The sequence below is a fragment of the Pangasianodon hypophthalmus genome, chromosome 5 (genome assembly GCF_027358585.1).
Source record: "Pangasianodon hypophthalmus isolate fPanHyp1 chromosome 5, fPanHyp1.pri, whole genome shotgun sequence".
Lineage (NCBI taxonomy): Eukaryota > Metazoa > Chordata > Actinopteri > Siluriformes > Pangasiidae > Pangasianodon > Pangasianodon hypophthalmus.
The window spans coordinates 1978564-1998585 of NC_069714.1; the positions used below are offsets into that span (position 1 = coordinate 1978564).

General features: G+C 38.3%; 2 protein-coding genes across 2 annotated transcripts; both read left to right on the forward strand.

Moving 5' to 3' along the window:
- Positions 1–1875: 1875 nt before the first annotated feature.
- On the forward strand, positions 1876–7396 carry LOC113524676 (claudin-10). The gene is made up of 5 exons (XM_026911024.3): positions 1876–3047; positions 3878–4039; positions 4112–4199; positions 4611–4718; positions 5732–7396. The coding sequence occupies exons 1-5, from the start codon at positions 2795–2797 to the stop codon at positions 5901–5903; spliced, it is 783 nt and encodes a 260-aa protein (XP_026766825.1). The 5' UTR covers positions 1876–2794; the 3' UTR covers positions 5904–7396.
- A 1572-nt stretch (positions 7397–8968) lies between these two features.
- Positions 8969–19774, forward strand: LOC113524658 (claudin-10). The gene is made up of 5 exons (XM_026910997.3): positions 8969–9310; positions 11105–11266; positions 11360–11441; positions 18120–18227; positions 18656–19774. Exons 1-5 carry the CDS (start codon positions 9079–9081, stop codon positions 18828–18830), a joined length of 759 nt encoding a protein of 252 aa, XP_026766798.1. The 5' UTR covers positions 8969–9078; the 3' UTR covers positions 18831–19774.
- The last annotated feature ends 248 nt before the right edge of the window (positions 19775–20022 follow it).

Genomic DNA, 20022 nt, shown 5'->3' on the forward strand with positions numbered 1-20022 from the left:
TAAGCCTTAAATGTGTCTTAACCTTAAACTCATTAGATAGTTTAAAAAAAAAAAGTCTACAACAATTTAGTATTTCGTCCAAATATTCAAAGTATATCATTCAGTGACAATGGACAACTGAATTGTATTCAAAGTTGTTTTCAAAACATGGGCCTTATTCTCCTCTCTCTCTCTCTACATATTACTGATTGTTTTTACTGGTCATGAGATTCAGTGGTTCTTATGGCCTCAAGTCTGCGGGTACAATCACAAAATTGATCACTGACCTTTGGCTGAAGGCTGTCTGGTACCAAGTACAAGTAAGAGCAACCTTGTGTTCATACAAAGTGTTTGTTATTGGCAATCCATGGCTTCCATGTAAGTCTGATAACATCACACCATTTGGATTCATATTTGGGAGGCCATTCCTCCCAGTTGTGACCAGCTCCATCTCCATCATTTCCAACATGAGCACTGAAGTCCTCCAGGAGCACTACGGAGTCAGTACGAGCTACCCTCTTGAGCATCTGATATTGCACCTGAAAACCCACCCTTAATCGTGCAGTTGGTGGGCATAAAATATTGCTCCACATCACTACTTTGGTTTGAACCTGACCAAGTTGTATGGGTGACATTCACCAGATGCTTGACAATGAACATCACCACCAGGCCTGGCTACAGGAGTGAATCCCGGTAACCCTTATTCCAGGCAGGAGACATGTAGCCTTTTTTTTGTACCATTTATAAGCTTTTATTTCTCTCAGGTTGGCCCTGTTAAGCTCCCAGTGACTAAGCCCTGAGGTTCACAAGCCCCTTCACTATGACAACAACATGAAATTTAGCATTTGCTTCTATATTTTTCATGCAATGTTCCATTCTGCATAGCACAATATGGGTCCAGAACTTTGTGGAGCACTTTGTTGACCATTTAAACAGTTTTCAAGCCTACCTGTTAAACTGTCTTAATCAATATTGTCAAATGCTGAACTTAAATTAATAAAAAATTAATAAACATTTAGCAAATTGATAAATGTCAGAAATGTTTTTATTTTATTGGGACAATCTAGATATAATCTAAGTGGGAAAGGCCAAAATCTTCATCACTTATTAGGCACTAGTAATACACCAGATACTGTATTTATATTTTAAAGAATACTAGCACTGTTTATGTCTTTTCTAGAATAATAGTGATTGAACTGAAACAGAAGAAACTTATACGTGCATATAGCTAGAGCAAATTGGAAGGAAGGAATAAATACACAATATGTGTATATCTTCACATAGACCATTGTGGTTCTATAGTACAGTATTTAATCCAGTATAGCATAATATAATACAATGGACAAAATATCAGAGTACAGGACAATGTGCAAAGTGATACAGTATACATTATTTGGGTCCTTGCAGATGTTTGCCGTAGAATTAAGATTTCCTTTCACTGTAAGGGGCTCAAACTTGTTCCAGCATGACAATGCAACTGTGCATAAAGCGAGCTCCTTGAAGACATGATTTGCCAAGGTTGCTGTAGAAGAACTCAAGTTTCTTGCACAGATCCTTGACCTCCACCCCACTGAACACCAGGCCTTCCCACCTGAAATTAGTGCTTGACCTCATGCACTTCTCAGTTGATGAATAAAGTAGTGGTTTAATTGTGAACGAACACATTAGAGCATCCAGTAGACAGCTGTGTATCAGGGTTTTTTATTTATTTGTTTGTTTTTGTTAGTAATTATTTCAGCCATAATGAAAACATATTCAATCCTCAGCTTGCTTCCTGAACTGTTTGCCTGGAGCTACAAATTATCAGGCGCCAGAGACAGTGACAGTTGGCATAAATGGTTTTTAAAAAAAAAAAAACTGGCAAACACACACACACTCACACACAAACACACACACACACACACACACAAAAAAACCAACACTAGACATGGTCAAGGTCAAGAGACAGGCGTGAGGTCAGGCGATGAACAATCAGGATATCAGAGACCAGGACAAATCACAACTGAGATAAACAATCGATAATGAAACCCATAAACAGCAATCAGAATAAAGGCTTGATAGGCCAGTTGTGAAAACAGTGTGTCTGCTTGGAGTGTGTTTATATAGAGGTGATTGGTAATAGAGACCAGGTGTGTGTAATCAGTAATCTGACGAACGTGAACATGACATCATGTGTGACATGCATGTGTGGGTGTGGTAGTCCTAGGAGTCCATGTTTGTAGTTTGTGGTGCATTCTGGTATATGGAGTATATGGTACATGACACACGTTTTCCTCATGTCTGCATTCAAGGAACCCAGATTCCTTCTGGGTTCTCCGGTTCCCACTCAACTCCCAAAAACATGCTATGTGGCTACATCACACTTGGCTACATTGCTCCGCTATGGCATCCCATCCAGTATTCCTCTTAATATTTTACTGTTAATAAACCAAAAAAATGCATTAATATCTTTAATATTAATATTGATTATTTTTACTTAGGCACTGCGATTTTAATACAGGAGTAATACATGTCTCTCATTATTGGCTTCATCATATTTCAGAGAAAAAGGACAACTGTAAGACTACCCTCATTTTATGTTGGATGCATGCTCCTTAGAATTGACAGTAAATATGCCTTGTGATTAGCATGACAACAAACCTCATACTGCGCTCACACTTCTTCTTTCTTTAGACGAGTTTAGTAAACACACATACACACACCCACAAGCTGTATCTTCTCAGGTTTAAACCTGTTATTCTCCAGAGTACAGGACATCTTTTAAGCATTCACATAATTCTGCTAAAAGAATCATAACAAAGAAGAAGATTTTACAATGAATAAAATGCTTATACAAGTGTTTGGCTTCTTGATATCCACTTTTGGTTGGTTTTTTGTGTCCTGCACGGTGGGAATGGACTATTGGAGAATTAGCTACATAGGTGGTCAAGGAGGCTCCTGGATCATTAAGGCTGCATGGTACTGGTCCACCCTTTGGAGAGACTGCTATGTAGACACCAGTGATGTGACCAACTGCAGGGACTATGACATCATGTGGGTTGTGAGGCCTGGAAGTAGGGCAGAACAGGGTAAGTCGAACCGATGGGCCATCTGACCCACAACCATGTGAAACTAACATATAATTGAGACAATGGCGAAGTGAGTGATATAAATTTTTGCACAGCTAAAGTCATTTGCTTTGGCTAAGAAAGGCAGTGATACTGAGCAAAAACTGTTGGCTATCCACATGGCAAAAAAGTAATAATAATAATATTAATAGTTTTAGTAATACTAAGAGTGTGACTCAATCATTCTTATAATTCCCCTTATAAAACACAAAGAGGAACCAGGTAAAAGAAATGTTCCTCTACTCTTGCATGGCACTTTTTCATTAAAAAGCATTAGACATTGCAGTCTAATAGTAATTAGATAATGTTTTTTTTATTGTTTTGGTTTTATACTTTTGCACATTGAAATAGCTCATTGGATGGCACCTCAGCTTGTAGTAGAACAGCAAACCCTATTAAAGCAACTCGGTTCTGTCATTTTCTGGGAAAAATTTGGAATGTCCTTAACTAGATGAGTAAACAGCTGCATTGCAATTACTGAAGACAAGAGTGACTCACAAAGAGTGATCATCAACGAAAAACATTTGAGTTTAGATTTGCATTCCGCAAGTTTATCTGATTTTTTTTCCACTTAACTCTTTAATATTGCTACCTTCCACAAGTCTTTCCATAATTTGGCCATTTATTGAAAAGGAAAAGCATTCAGATAATGGATTTATGTAACAAATTCTGTCATACAAAAATGCTGTACAATACACACGTCTAAACAAAAAGGATCATGATTCACACACTTAACTCATTTACGTTAGGTGACACCAGTGTCATTATTTCCCCCCTTTTTTTTTGAACAGGATCAATACAGGCCGTGCGGGCTTTATTGCTTGTTGGAATGTTTCTGGGACTTTTCGCGGCCATGTTTTGCTTTGTTGGGATGGACTGCACATATATCGGTGGAGGGAAGAAAACCAAGTGCAAAATATTACTAATAGGAACCGTTCTTCATTTTGCTGGAGGTAAGAAAGTCATAAGATAAAAAAAAAGCATGTTTTCATGCCTATCATGATGCTGTATTTTTCTCCCCAAAGGTCTGACTTGCCTTGCTGCTTTCTGCTTATTCACAAGTAGACTGGGAACAGCAGTATTCACACGCATGAATAATTCACGCCTCCTAAGGTATTCACCTCTGTTTATAATATCAGGCTTTTTTTTTTTCAACAGTAAAGAATCAGGTCAAATTTTTTTTGCATCAGACTCTTTCGTTTCAGACTCTGGAAACTTTTATATTAATCTGATTACAAATAAAGGTGTAAGCTTTTAGCAGCCAGTATATGCTAACTGGATTTTCTCTATGTATTAATGAGTCTGTTTTTTTCTACTCAAATATTCATATAGTCATATGATTCATATAGTCATATACTGGTCATTCATAATTTTTCAGCTCATACCATTTGGAGACTGAATATACACACTCAAAACACCAAAACATCACTTTTTTGGTGAAACCAGAAATTAACTGCGTTGTAAGACAGATGGTGAGAATGAGGAGCCATTCACCAATGCTGGTTTTTTTTGTCTTTTCTATAGGTATTACATAGGTCCTCCAGTATTCTTTGGTTTGATAGGCAGTGGTTGCATAATCTTGGGCTCTGTTCTGTATGCTGTGACTCTCTACAGCGTCCTCACAGCAAATAGGTAAGGAAATAAAACTTACATACAATTTTTCTAGCCACATCCTGTATTACTATAAAATATCAGGTGCACATTAGACACTAGTCATGAAATAACAGTCTACTGTTAAACTCCTCTTACACTATCAGCTCCTTTAGTCCTTTATATGAGCATAAAATACCAGGGCTGCTCACCAAAATGATCAACATATAATACAACCTGCAAAACAAGCTTCACGAGCAGGTCTTTTCTAGTCACCGAGCATAGCCAGTACACAGGTCGTTTTACTCAACCCCACTGAACACCTTTGGGATGAAGTGAAAGTAGTGTAACTAGAATTAAAAAAAAAAACACTTTAAATAGCTTGTCCTTTTGCCCATTTATTCTACAAATTATCCAATGAAAGTCCTACAAATAAACTTTACAGAATAAATCATTAAGCCTTCATAGCAATCTCATTTAATTTCAATATTGATAATCCCGGAGTGTATTATGAACCCAATACTAAGTGGACATTGTATAAAATTAATTTATTTAAAATGATTACATTTAAAATAAATGAATTATTTATCAATTATTATTTCATTAATATTAATCAGTCTGATGGTCGTGTTCACCTACTATTTGTTCATGTAATCGTGTAATTCATTCAAATGGTACCACATTTACACTTACATTTATATATAACATTTAATATATAATGGAATTGTGAAATAACTGACATTTGAGAGAAAGACCATGTCTGGAAAGCTGCCCAGAACTACTGCCCAAGTGCTAAGATTTCTTCTGATTCTTAATTTTCATCTCAATAATTTTCACCCAATTAGTACACTCCTTCATTCCTTATGCGTTATTGTCCCTACTCCTTTTAAGAACTCATTTTTTGGACTTTAGTTGGTGAATCTTTAATGAAAAATGTTATAATTTGTATATTAGTGTTAGATAAATGATAAAAGAAAGGGTACATTTTGTTCAAGGGTACATTTTGTTGAGATGCAGAGATGTTCACCTATGTGTTTTTTATCTTTGTATTGTAGAGAGACAGACATTTCTCCTTCAAGAAAATACATTGCTCCTAAGACATACAAGTCACAGAAGAAAGGTCAAACATTATACAACAGAGACGACGCAGCATCAACTCAAACTATGTCCTCCAGCCAAGTGTCAAGAAGTTCTATAATTCTGGCTGACGGAGATTCTTTTGTTTGAATGTTGAAGCATGGACAATATTTCCAACACAGCAAATATTATTTGTTAGCATTAGATGTGGAAAGTAACAAACTATATATACTCTTATGTAAAAAAGTTATTATATACAAAGTCTACACCCCTGTTAAAATTTCAGGTTTTTATGATATAAAAATGAAACCAAGATTAAATGATGTCAGAGCTTTGGTGTGATATAAAAAAAAAAATCACAAAATTAAAGTGAAAAACAAATAGAAACATACAGCTGTCATCCATAAAGTATTATTCTATATGATTATTCTGATTCTGATTAACACCAAATAAAGATCAGCTCTTTCTATAGGATTTTCTTGACATCTTCTTGGTTTCATCTGACTGCTGAAGTTATGGTCCACAAAAGAGTTTACAACGTATGGGATATAATTGTTGAAAGGTGCTGTACTGATCACGAAAGAGGCACAAAAAAAATCCAAGATGTACTATGGGACAAAAATTTTTAGAGGTACCATGGGACACTGTGAAGGCCATCATCAACAAGTGGAGAAACCTGGGCACCAGAGTGACATTACCAAGAATGGGACTTTCCTCCAAAATTGACAAAAGGACAAAAAAAATCTTAAGAGCGAGGCTGCCAGGAGATTTATAGCAACGTTAAAGGGGCTGCAGGAATATCTGGCAACTACTGATCATTTCCTGCATGTGATGACAACCTTCACTTGTCTGGGCTATGGGGTAGGGTGCTAGATGGAAGCCATTTCTCACAAAAAAAAAAATCCAAGCACACCTAAATTTTGCTAAAAGAAACATACAGTCACTCCAAACCATGTGGCTAAATGTGGTACGGTCTGATGAGACCAAGGTAGAACTTTTTGGGGATAATTCTAAAAGATATTTTTGCTGCAAAAATAAGATCGCTTATCACCAAAAGAACACCAGACACATGGTGGTGGTAGCATCATGCTATGGGGCTGCTTGTCTTGAAAATGTATGGATGTAGACTTTTTATATCCACTGTAGTTCACTGTAATGGTTGTAACTCTGACTTTTGTCTTATCACCATTACAGAATAAAAAAACAATAATACATTTTACATCAGAAGACTTGTAAGCCAATTAAAGGACAGTGTGCAAATTTTAAATAATTCAACTTCAGTACTCAATCCAACGCAGTTTCCTGAAACAAGTCTACATTTCAGGCACCTAATTTTTTAGTCAGCAGTATCCTTATCTGAGACAGTGGAGACAGACAACAATCCCTGTCCCAATTTATATGGTGTTTTCAATTCTTCAGATGAAACGGCATGATAATGATCTGTATATTACGTGAGCTGAAACCCATGGTGATATCTGCATTTCACAGCTTAACATTCAACCTGCAGAAACAAACACGTAAGCCATTAGCTCTTACTTTTCTCTTGCATATTTGTTTAACTAGTGATTTAATAAAACTGAATAAGTTTTAATAAATTCTGCAAAACAAATTACATTGTTTATACTGTATTAATAAAAATATCAATTCTGAACCTAATGGGATGTTGATGTCAACAGTATATGAGTCTTTATTATACAAATGTCTTCATAAGAAGGGATTATTTTTATTGCAGATTTAAATATGGACATGTTAACACAAGTAACAGATTTATAGTACGCCATCAACAAAACGTCATCTGACATGTGCAAATTGAAAACAGTTTTTTCATATTTCAAACAAAATCCATGATTCAAGGGGTCTATAAAGCATAGTCAGGAGGGCCCACAATTTAAAAACAAATGATACAGTGATGGAAATCACAAGTAATTAAGTAATTGTGTAGGTGGTATGAGTACAATCAAATTCTTACTTACAGACAGTCTCTCAATGTTAATTAAAATGTAGAAAATAAAGGGCAATACAAACTCTAACAATATACAGCACAGAGTCTTTTCCTCATGTATATATATATATAAAACTGATCAGCCATAACATTAAAACCACCTGCTCTGATTGTCGAGACATGAACTCCACAAGACCTCAAGAAGGTGTTCTTTTGTATTGGGCACCAAGCTGTTAGTAGCAGATCCTTTAAGTCCTGTAAGTTGCAAGATGGGGCCTCCATAGATTGGACTTGTTTGTCCAGCATATCCCACAAATGCTCAATCGGACTGAGAGCTGGGGAATTTGGAGGCCAAGTCAACACCTTGAACTCTTGAACCTTTGTCATGTTCCTCAAACCATTCCTGAACAATGTTTGCAGTGTGGCAGGGCACATTATCCTGCTGAAAGAGCCAGGGGGGTGTAAACTTTTGAACAAGACTATCAGTGTAAATTGTTATTATTTTGTCTTCTGGGAAACATGTAAATATCTTATGTGTTTTTTTTGGTAGATTGCAATACCAGCTTATGGTGCATACCACCACCTAGCACCCCTGGCCTCCATAGACAAACACCTCTATACCACTATATTTGGCAGCTTATAGCATTTAATTGCACTTCATTAGCATGAAAATACTTGCTTTGTTGAGCTGACAGTCTAGCTGACACTTTTTTTTTCTTTTATAATATCTCTTAACATTATACTCCTTTATTACAGAAACTGATAACTTTTAATTAACTGATCATTTTTTAATCTATTATTTTATATCTAATATACCTCTGTAGTTTGGATGCCCCAGTTTTATATTTTATAGGAACAAGAATGCTGAAATTATTGCAGTGACACATTTCGCCCCAAATGGTTAGCTGCCTACTGATACAGGAGGCCTGTCATAATATGTCTTTGGACATAATGTGGTCTAGGTCGATTGGTGTTGTATTCTATAAGCAATACGGCCTACTAAATACAAATATATAACTCTTAAGAGTCTTCTTGAAAGGCTAATTCATCTAGGGTCCTGATACAGCCTTAAGAAGGACAACATCACTAGCATATGGGTACTGCTAATAATAGCACACTCAAATTATTATATGTTTATAACAAATATGTCTATAATAAACAGTCTTGATTGTCATACTGTCCTTGAAATCTGAGACGATGGAAACCATAACACCTCCTCCCTCCCTTAACAAGAAGACTAGTTGTGACAACTGTACACAATCATCTCAACTGAAGAAAGTCTTTCAGCTGAAGTGGTAGATTGTATCTCATCTGCCTGAAGACAAGACCCTGAAATAAACTGTGACTACCACCTGCTATTTTGCTATTCAGCACATCAAAACTATGAATTACAGGACAATTGTAATGTACACTGAAATAGGTTGCTTTGTGACCTGTGTGATTGGATGGATGTTGGTTTGTTCCACCATGCCAATGGAATACTGGACTTTCTCAGAGGTCGCATCTACAGTCCTCACTACCAATTACTTCCATTCCAACCTGTGGAAAGACTGTACCACTGATTCAACTGGGATGATTGACTGCAAGGAGTTTCCGACATTGCTTGCTTTGCAACGTAAGTCTGCTTATTCAGCTGTTATATATTTAGCAGTTTATCAAATTGTCTTTACACATTCAAAATGGTAACACACTAAAGTAATTACATAGCAAGTAATGAATTACAAATAAACCAGAAATCCTCATTGGTATGGTGCTTAAAATAATTCCCCAAAACTAAACTGTGTGTAACTGAAAATGGGGCAGTAGTTATACAATATGTACAGTAAGTATATATGAATTTTAATACAAAACCTTACTCCTATTGCACATGCACTATATAGCCAAAGGTTTGTGGACACCTAAACATTACACCCACATGTGCTAGATGAACATGCCAGTCCAGACTTAGTCCCCCTTTGCCGTTAAAATAACCTAGACTCTTCTGGGAAGGCTTTCCACTAGATTTTGGAACGTTGCTGTGGGAATTTGTCCATTCAGCCACAACAGCAATAAGAAGGTCACACACTGATGTCAGGCAAGGAAGCCTGGCACACACTTGGAATTCCAGTTTATCCCAAAGGTGTTCAGTGGGGTTGGGGTCAGGGCTCTGTGCAGGCCACTCGAGTTCTTCCACTCCAGACTTGGCAAATCATGTCTTCATGGAGCTCATTTTGTGCACAAGGGCATTGTCATGCTGGAACAAATTTTGGTCCTCTTAAGGTAAAAAAGCTACAGCATTGCAAAGACATCCTTTATAATTATGATCATATAACTTTGTGGCAACAGTTTGGAGAAGGCCTACATATGGCTGTAATGGTCAGGTGTCCATATACTTTTGGCCATATAACATATATTTTAGATATGAAGGAAGTATGTGTAGATTTATAGATTTCTGCCAAATTGGGTAAATGGATTTGCTAATAAAACATGATTGCCAGGCTATTTCAATTGGTTTGCGATGCCCAGTGTGATATTTTGTTTGTTGGGGGTCCTGGGCTCAGGGTTGGTGTGGGGTGGGAGCAACTTAACTATACGACTGAACGTGACCAGAAGCAAATGACAGCAAAGTATAAATAAAGGACTGCACACCATTCAGTAGCTGCCCATATTTAGCTATGAAAGTAGTGTAAATGGTGTTCTCATGGCAAATTAAAAGACATGCACAGAGTAAGTACTTGTGACAACAGCATTGTGACACACGCTTTCTCCTTCAGTGTAAGCCTTTAGGTGTTCTCCCTGAAAAACTGGGATAGTGGTAGGGATAGGGATCAGCATGCATCCTCATCCTCGAAATGAAATCTGTATGACTTGTAGTGCAACATTTTCAGTCTCACACCAAGCCTATACCCGGATTGGGAAATCCACAAGAAGGTGGTTCAGTTCATTTGGAACACATATAATTTTCATTGAGGAACTCAATCTGACAACCACCATGCCCAGTGTGGTTCATGGGCGGGGAAAGACAGAGGCTTTGGGCCAGGATGGTGCACAGAATGGGCACTGGTTCACAACTGGGCAGGTAGATGGCTGTATGGCTTATGACACTGCAGCACATTTCACAGACTATGCAACAAGTGTTGCTTATAGCTCCATTCTGGCCACAAGGGAAAAGATTTTTTTTGTAGAGAATACCTAAACTAGTCAAAACTGACCCTCACACAAAGCAGTGATACCACAGTGGGAGCAGGATTTGGTACTAAGCAACTTGTTCCAATTTCTTTAATGTAACCTTAAAAGCATTCACTGTGTAGAATAAACAAAAAATCCACATGAAATCCATGAAATCCAAAGAGTTTTTCAAGAAAGTTTCTTTTTCATGTGTACTTTACTGTAATTTAATTGTGTACTTGTACTTTCTACTGTCAAACAGCTTATATCCATTTGTGTCGAGCTCTAGTTATCATCTCTATATTACTGGGAATATTTGGATCCATTCTAGCCTTGGTTGGAATGAAGTGCACTAAACTTGGTGGGTCAGAAATTGCGAATGCAAGAGTTACCTTTGCTGCAGGGATGAATTATCTCACATCAGGTAAATTTTGCTGTAGTTTCAGTAATAACCATAGTGAAACACTGATGTTTGTTTCTCTGTGCTGATAGCAAGACTATTCTCTCTCCTCTTTAGGTCTTTGTTCTATTTTTGCTTACAGCATCTATGGACATAAGGTTGTTTCAGAGTTTCTTGATCCCAACTATCAGTCACAAAAGTAAGCATCTTTGACTATTCTATGTGTTTCCAATGCTAACAAAAATGCACTAAACAAAAATGGACTAAAAGGCAACAATGTGATAAAATGTGCAGTTCATACAAGTGAAAGCATCTTGAATATAGTCACAATGATGTAGTGTTTCCCATTATAAGATTACAGTAAACCAGATATAAGGTTAATAAACATATTTCTAGACATTTTTCCTAAATTTGGTAGATAATTTTAAATTTTCTTCTTTTTTTTCTAGAAATACTGTAAATGCTTAAAAGTAGCATAATTATCTGTCAATAGAACAAGAATATATCAAGTTTGAAATGAAAAATCTTTAGAAATAGGTTTAATAATCTTATATTTGGTTTGTTGTAATCTTATAACAGGAAATACTAGATACATTTGACTGTATTCAAGATGGCTTCATTTGCTAAGATGTTTTTTGCATTGAGGTCTGTTTGGTAAAAAAATGTGTTTATGTAATGATTAGTTTGAGGCATTATTATTATTATTATTATTATTATTATTATTATTATTATTATTATTATGGAAACCCTTTTTTGGTTAGTATTTTCTTCTTCTTCTTCTTCTTCTTCTTCTTCGCCACTAGAATGGATCATACAGACCAAACCATAGGTCATCAGACAGACTAACCAGTCAAAGGAGGTATACCCAATGAGCCTGATGATGGTGATATAGCACAGGGCTTTATAATTTGACGTGTACCTCTTCAACTGGGGAAGAATTATAGAATTCTGTGTCATTCGACACTTGCTGTCTGCAGTCAATCATCCAAAGGAGTACATAAAGACCCCGGCATTTAAGTTGATGACTTAATTTCAAAAGTTATGTCAATATTTATGTGGGAAAAGTTCCTCGCATTTAAAGTCATGATAAGCAACTGATTAAAAAGTGATTTTCTAGGTGGCCCATTCCAAATTATTACCTGTGTTTAATTTACATCTAGGTTGGCAGATTTCCATCTCTGAGTAGAAATGTCAGAGATGGGTTTTTTTCAGTAGTGTCTTGATCTTGATATCTTGATGTACAAGCTGTGTTTTTATGTCTTTTCTCTCAAATGTAATACAGGCAAAGCACAATTATAAAAATAAAAATAAAAAAGACTTATATGAATGAGATGATGACAGGTATTCAAAAAAAATCTTATAGGAGTCTAGAATATTGCTGCATGAATAATCCTAGTTGGATTTATCATATTAATCACTGCAAATTTGATTTCATTTTCACTTTCTCATTATTCAGCAGCTTATAAAATAGCACTTGATCCAGCACATACTATTATTTTTAAAACTGTTATTTTAGACTATAAAGTTAAAACCAGACAATTCTATAACTAACCCCATAGATATATAATATAACCATATCAGATCAGCGATTAGAATGTTTTACTCCCCTACGAGAGAACGAAATAATTTCACTAATTTCCTAATCAAAATCACCAGCTTGTGTGCTAGATCCCTTACCTACATGTTTCTTCCATTGTTATGTGATGGCACATAGTTGTATGTTTCAGCAAAGCCAGACGAGAGATACCAGCTTAATAAAGTTGAGGAATGTGTAAAGGACATTAGACACTGGATATTAACTTCCTTTTACTTAATTCTGACAAGACAGAAGTACTTGTACTTGGACCACATGCAGCTAGAAGTAAGCTTTCTCGTTACATAGTAACTCTGGATAGCTTTTCTGTTTCATCTCGTGCACCAGTAAAAGACCTTGGAGTGATTATTGACTCCAGTCTTTCATTTGAAGCTTACATAGATATAATACTAGGATAGTCTTCTTTCATCTCAGAAATAATGATAAGAAATATAATGTCACTACATAATGCAGAAAAACTAGTTCTGCTTTTGTTACCTCTAGGTTGGATTATTGTAATGCTTTACTGTCTGGATGTTCCAGCAGATGCTTAAACAACTCCAGTTAGTCCAGACTGAAGCAGCAGGTGTCCTTACTAGAACCAGAAGATATGACTATATCACCCCTATAATATCCACACTACCTGAGCGAACTTTTGGTCTTTTGTGATCCTCCACGCCTACTTCGATCAAAAGGTGCAGACGATTTGTTGGTACCTTGAATAGTGAAGGCTACAGCAGGGGGCAGAGCTTTCTCTTACAAAGCCCCACAGTTATGGAACAGTCTTCCACTTAGTGTTCAGGACTCAGACTCAGTGTTTAAGTCTAGGCTGAAAACATATTTATTTAGTCAAGCCTTTTGTGAATAGTTTTTTCTTAGGTAAAGAAGCAGATCTAGAGGGTTCACAGGCATATAGTCTTGTGGTGAACTGGGAAGGTTGGATGCTGTTGCTGGAGTGGCTGGCTGCTTTATGTCCCAGGGTGTCCTTATGTCTGTGTTACCTTCTGGCTCTCCCTTTTAGCTAGTCTTGCTGGTGTCCCTGCTTGTCCCTACATTGTCCTTAACCATTACAAGGCAACTACCATACCTAACAATCTATCTCCTTCTCTCTCTCTCTCTCTCTCTCTCTCGCTCTCTTTCTCTCCATCAAGCTACACATGCTACTCCTTAGATACCAGTGATCCTGACCCCTTCTGCTCTCCGGACCTGCCTGATCCATCCTGATGCCCTACTTCTGGTTGGAGTTCTCATCACTTGAAAAATCACTCGCTGCTGCTGAGGATGTCCTAAAGATGGCTTAGGACTACAATTGCTGTGATAGCTTTTAGGACTTCAATTGCAGTTTCACAATTGTTTAAGTTTAAAACTTATATCCTGAATTTCCATATTTCTGTAAAGCTGCTTAAAAATGCTAAAAAAGGCCCGGTGGTACAGTGACGCAGTGGGTAGCATTGCTGTATGACAGCTCCAGGGTTGCAGGGTCAATTTAATTCAATTTTATTTACATAGTGCTTTTAACAATAGACATTATCACAAAGCAGCTTTACAGAAATCTTGATATAGATTTAGATGCCTAATGAGCAAGCCAAGGGTGACAGTGGGAAGGGAAACTGTGAGAAGACATGAGGAAGAAACATTGAGAGAAACCAGATTCAAAAGGCACCCCATGCTCTTCTAACACTGGATAGTGTGATTATGAGTAATTACTCTTCCACAACTTTATGCTATAAAGTCAGATATTACTAAGTGTGTTGAAAGGATCCTCAGTACAAGCATCAGATTCATTCTTTTTCTTTCATTGGAGTTTTTAGCTTTAAGCCTGTAGTATCCAAGTGAAGTTATCCACTGAATGATGAATGAGATTTGGGCATAAAGTGTTTTTAGCAAGTGCAAACTTTAGGCTATCTGAATGAGACCGTCCATAGCCTTCTTTGGGATATCGGTGTATCATCCAAAGCAATCTTTAGGCTATGTTCTACAATCTTTACATGTGGGGCCATCCTCAGCAGCAGAGAGTGATTCTCAGGTGAAAGAGGCCCCAAACAGAAGTAGTGGGTGGCAGGTTTGGGAGGCTGGATAGAATCGGGATAACCGGCATCTCATCAGGCATCAGGAGTAACACGTAGATGTGTAGCTCAACAAAGAGAAAGAGACAGACAGACAGACGGACAGAGTAAGAGAGAAGAGAAAAATAGCGAGAGGGGGAAAGAGTGAGAACTAAGATAAATTGCACCTAGTGTGTGTGAATGAGTGTGTGAATGTGTGTCTGCATTGTGCCTTGCAATCGACTGGCATCTCATCCAGGGGATATCCCCACTTCATGCCCAGTGTTTCTGGGATTTACCTGACCCTGTCCAGGATGGTAACTGAAAGTAAAATTGTTAGATTTTTACATTTAATTGGAGGCATATTTAATCTTTTTTTATTTTTAGTTATTTTCTTCTTTTGGCCAAAAAGTGATGTTTTTAATCAAAGAGGAGCATGTGCAGCTTAGACATAAGCATGACTGGTGCTGCTGGCAGCAGGGCACAAACCAAGGAGGTCGTGTGCCCTGCGCTGATATGCTAACCACTAGGCTATACACGGGCCAAGTAAACTGTAAGCAGAGTGCGCTAAAGCCCCGGCACACGCTGCTATCTTGCAGCCAGACGGAGAGCAGTCTCCGTACTGGCCAAATAAATAGCCTGAACAAAACAGTTGTGAAAGCAAGGGAGCTGCTTTCCCTCATCACTACTCTAATAAGCATTCAACATGGACTATTCCTCGCTCAACCGTGATGCTTAGAGAGCTTTGAAATAAATATATCTATATAGACATTAGAGAACCCTAACCCTAACACTTCTATAAGCCTATACTCAGAAATAAAGCTTTCGCTTCTCAACCAAATTACCTCACAGAGAAAAACCGCTCTTCTACTTGGCATATTTACATTTACGGCATTTGGCAGACACCCTTATCCAGAGCGACTTACATTTATCTCATTTATGCAACTGAGCAGTTGAGGGTTAAGGGCCTTGCTCAAGGGCCCAGCAATGGCAGCTTGGCAGTGCTGGGGCTTGAACTCATGACCTTCCAATCAGTAGCCCAACAGCTTAACCACTGAGCTACCACTGCCCTCATATACTTTATGTCCGCATGCTGACTGACAAAACCCAGAGGTTTAAGTAGCGATGGGCACAAGTGCTGTGTGTCTGACGCAGACAATTGAAGGCTGAATTCGTCAGGGGCAGGGGTGTTGGTCCTTCTGTGTAACCATGTCTAGGCTGCGGTAGTCTATCCATGGGCGCAGGCCTCCATCTTTTTTTTTTCACAAAGAAGAAGCCTGCACCCCCCGGTGAGGAGGATGGGTGGATAAACCCCAGAGATAAAGCCTTTTGGATATATTCATCCATGGCCTTATGCTCTGGGAGGAGAGGGAAAATAACCTGCCCCTAGGGGGAGCTGCACCAGGGAGCAGGTTGATGGTGCAATCGAACAGCCTTTGAGGTGGCCAAGTTTGGGCCTTGCACTTAGAAAAGTCCTCTTGGAGGTCCCAATAATCCTCCAGCACCCCCGACAGGTCCACCGGCTCTGTAACAACAGGGGGGGGTAATTGCCCATGCTCCTGATGCAACTCTGTGGGCATAGGGAACCCCACACAGAGACAGAGCCAGTAGTCCAGTCAATCCGGGGGTTATGTTCCCGCAACCAGGGAAAGCCCAACATGAGGCATAGCTCAGTAACCCTAGTGATGTATAGTGGTATAGTAGCAGTGTCTGTGTGACGCCCTATACGTAGGGGGATCGGTACTGCCCGGAAGGCTATGGGGCCGGAGATTAGTGGTCACCCATCCAGTGCAGAAATGGGCAGAGAATGTGAGAGGGCCCCCAGGGGTAACCCCAGGCTGCAGGCTAAGACCTCATCTATGAAATTGCCTGCAGCCCCCGGATCAATAAATGCCTGGAGGCTAGCCTGTTTACCCTCTCCCCAAAGAAGGCTGGCCAACAGGAAGAGGCCAGAAGGGTGAGGGACTGAATCTAGGGACAACCCAGTTCCCCCTATCTGGGAGGGCCCTTGCCTTTTAGTGTCTTATGCGGGCAGAGGGCTTGATGATGGCCCGACTGCCCATAGCCCTGGAACGGGGGTGACTTACGGTGATCAGCCCCCCTCCTGTGGTAATCCGGTGGCACCCAACTGAATGGGCACTACCACATTTGCATTGCTCTCTCTATGGGCTCTGAGTCCCCAGTGGGATCTAGGGGAACCTGCAGTCACACACACGCTGAAATGCCCTAGTCAACCGATGTTCCAACCATCGCTTTCGCAAACGATTGTCCAGGTGGATGGAAAGACGGTACAAGGCCTCTAAATCCCTGGGAGGATCACAATCCACCAGCTTGTCTTTTGTCTTTATGTATACCGACTGGAGAGCTAGGTCATTCCAGCCTGAGCTGGCCTCCACGGTTCGAAACTCGAAGGTATAGTCTGTTACGGAGCAGCAGAGCGTGGTTTAGACGTGAGCTTGACTAATGCTGCTAGTAGCGGGGTGTGAACTGCCGCCACCAAGCCCCGGCACACACTGTCTTGCAGCGAGAGGGAGAGCAATCTCCATACTGGCCAAATAAATAGCCAGAAACAGTCGTGAAAGCAAGGGAGCCGCCTTCCCTCGTCATGACAGCGTGGACTATTCCTTGCTAAACCGCGATGCTTAGAGAGCTTTGAAAAAAAAAAAAAAATATATATATATATATATATATATATATATATATATACATTAGAGAACCCTAACACTGGTCCTGAACCTCAATAGAAACTAAGCCTATACTCAGAAATAGAGCTTTCGCTTCTCAACCAAATTACCTTGCAGAGAAAAAACACTCTGTTAGACGGCACAGACGTTACATTCGCAAGCCGACTGACAAAACCCAAAGGTTTAAGTAGCAGCGTGCACAGGTGCCGCACATCTCTGCTAGATTGAGGTTGAGGCACTATAAAGGACCATGCAAGCGGCCGTGGATTTGCCTGAGAAGGCACCTGTGATGTTACAATGATAACTTGTAGCACCATATTCTGTTACTACAAAAAGTGAGTAAAGGTTGGCAGTGTATCCCCACTGGGTTGACCAGAGGGGTGGATATCAAGAGCAGTGGCAGGGAAATCCCCCATCCTACCCCCATCCCCAAATACCCCAGGCAATTCACACCCAGGTAACATCCTAAGCTAAAGTTTATTTTGTCTGTTCGAGCTTATTGTTCTCAAAGTTACTTTAAATATTCCTCTAGGTAATTCATGTTCTCAGTTTTAATTTATTTTCCATCTTTAAAGGTTTGAGCTTGGAACAGCACTCTATATTGGGTGGAGCGGGTCAGTTCTTCTCATAATTGGGGGACTGATTTACAGCATCTTTGCAGGAAAGGAGGGCTGTCATTCAAGGTATAACTTCTTTCAATTTATTCAAAAATTGTTTGTGATAAACTATAGTGGGCTCTGTATAGAGGCTTATGCTGTCTATAGTGGTTTATTATTAGCCTATTTGCAATAAGGTTACTTGGATTCAGTAGTTCATTATTTATATAATGGCATTATTAGATTATCCCATTGTCTGTTTTCCTGCCTTCTTTTTTAAAAATACCAATATTTTAGTTATCTACATCAAGCTAATATCAAACCTAAGGAACTGACTGAAATGTTAGACAACTTGTAACATTTTTATTACATTTTGGGTCAGCACTAAGTCCATTATATAATATCCTGTTCATAATTTAATGTTATTATTTTTTTGCGCCTTTACAGCATATTCAGATAAACATGTTGTTATTATGTAAGTATGAAATTTATACATACATTTTTTATTATTTCAGCTCAACCACTAAAGAGAGTCTGACATATTCAGCATATCGCACACCCTCTTCTGGAGTAATAGTGCCAAGCAAACAAGCAGCCAAACGTCCATCTTCACTTCGTCCTCAGTTTGAAAGCAAGAGGTCTGGGCACACTAGCAGGGCTAAACGCTATAAGAAGGATGAATATGTTTAGCTTATTCCTGTTATTAACATTCTAGTAAGAAATGGGGACAAAATTGTCAAATACAGTATATTAAGAGTGTTTTCTGTCCTAGGTTGCTTAGTAGTGAAATTGATAAGAAAAAATGATCGGCTATCTTGGTAAGTAGTCGTGAAACTGATTTTCTGAAAGCGAAAACTGTGGTGCTGCACTAGATGCTGCATTAGTGATTAAAAGTATGCACTTTTATTGGAGTTGCCAGATCATATCTCATAATATAAGATATTTTGTAATCCAACTGCCCTGAAAGCGAATTACCTAGCAGTTGCTAATAGATATAATTTAGTTAATATGTAATTTGGCCAGAACATTTTAAACAGTAATTGTAATGGGAATAGCCTATCCAGTTTGGCAACTACCTATTGTCTTACCAATTCCTCTATAGGTGCGCATGTTTTACACTGACGTTAGCTTTACTGGTGTGAGCTGAAGAAGTCCACAGACACGGAATGAATTAAAATATGAATAAAAGTGATATCACATAGGCAAATGTCATGAATCCAGCAGTGGTGGAATAGGGGGAAGCTGTTTTACAAGGGCAATTATGTTTTTGTTATTTTGGCCAATTTGGGGGGAACAATTGTTGATTTCTACTCAGCTGCTTCATAGAAACTGTGTCTTGTTTTGTGAGTTAAAATGACCGAAGTGTTTGGTCTGCAAGTACAATTAGGATAATGCAGAAATTATAACATAATACAGTATATACTGTATAATATAACATGGCTTATAATATAATATAATATAATAATATAACATGTAATGGCTTTATAGTGGGGAAAAATATGAGTTCACAAAATACAGTACATTTGACTTATCAGATGTGAGACACAAGCCTACTTGTCCCATTTCTGTTCTATGCAAAATATCTAAATTCTACTAAACGGAAGGTTGCTTTATTAAAATAGGCTCAAGATTTAGTTCATTTGTGGTTCTGTTTATACCAAGTGATTACTTTTTTTACACTAAAGGGTCATATTACTGATTACTGATTTTGAGCTTAGGTTCACTGCAAAAAATTATATCTTAGCAACTGAAGATATGATTTAGAAAGGAAAGGTTATTTAATATTTCTTATTATGATATTATAACTTATTATGACTTATATAACACCAATCAACCTCTTTCTATACATATTTAATAACCTCGAGCTTAAAATGGTCTGACA

Bases quoted from the DNA above. Each gene is read 5' to 3' on its own strand.
- LOC113524658 (XM_026910997.3), top strand. From the start codon at position 9,079: ATGAATTACAGGACAATTGTAATGTACACTGAAATAGGTTGCTTTGTG. The intron at 9,311-11,104 runs GTAAGTCTGCTT...ACTGTCAAACAG, and splicing joins GACATTGCTTGCTTTGCAAC to CTTATATCCATTTGTGTCGA. The intron at 18,228-18,655 runs GTATAACTTCTT...TTATTATTTCAG, and splicing joins AAGGAGGGCTGTCATTCAAG to CTCAACCACTAAAGAGAGTC.
- LOC113524676 (XM_026911024.3), top strand. From the start codon at position 2,795: ATGAATAAAATGCTTATACAAGTGTTTGGCTTCTTGATATCCACTTTT. The intron at 3,048-3,877 runs GTAAGTCGAACC...TTTTTTGAACAG, and splicing joins TGGAAGTAGGGCAGAACAGG to GATCAATACAGGCCGTGCGG. The intron at 4,200-4,610 runs GTATTCACCTCT...TCTTTTCTATAG, and splicing joins AATAATTCACGCCTCCTAAG to GTATTACATAGGTCCTCCAG.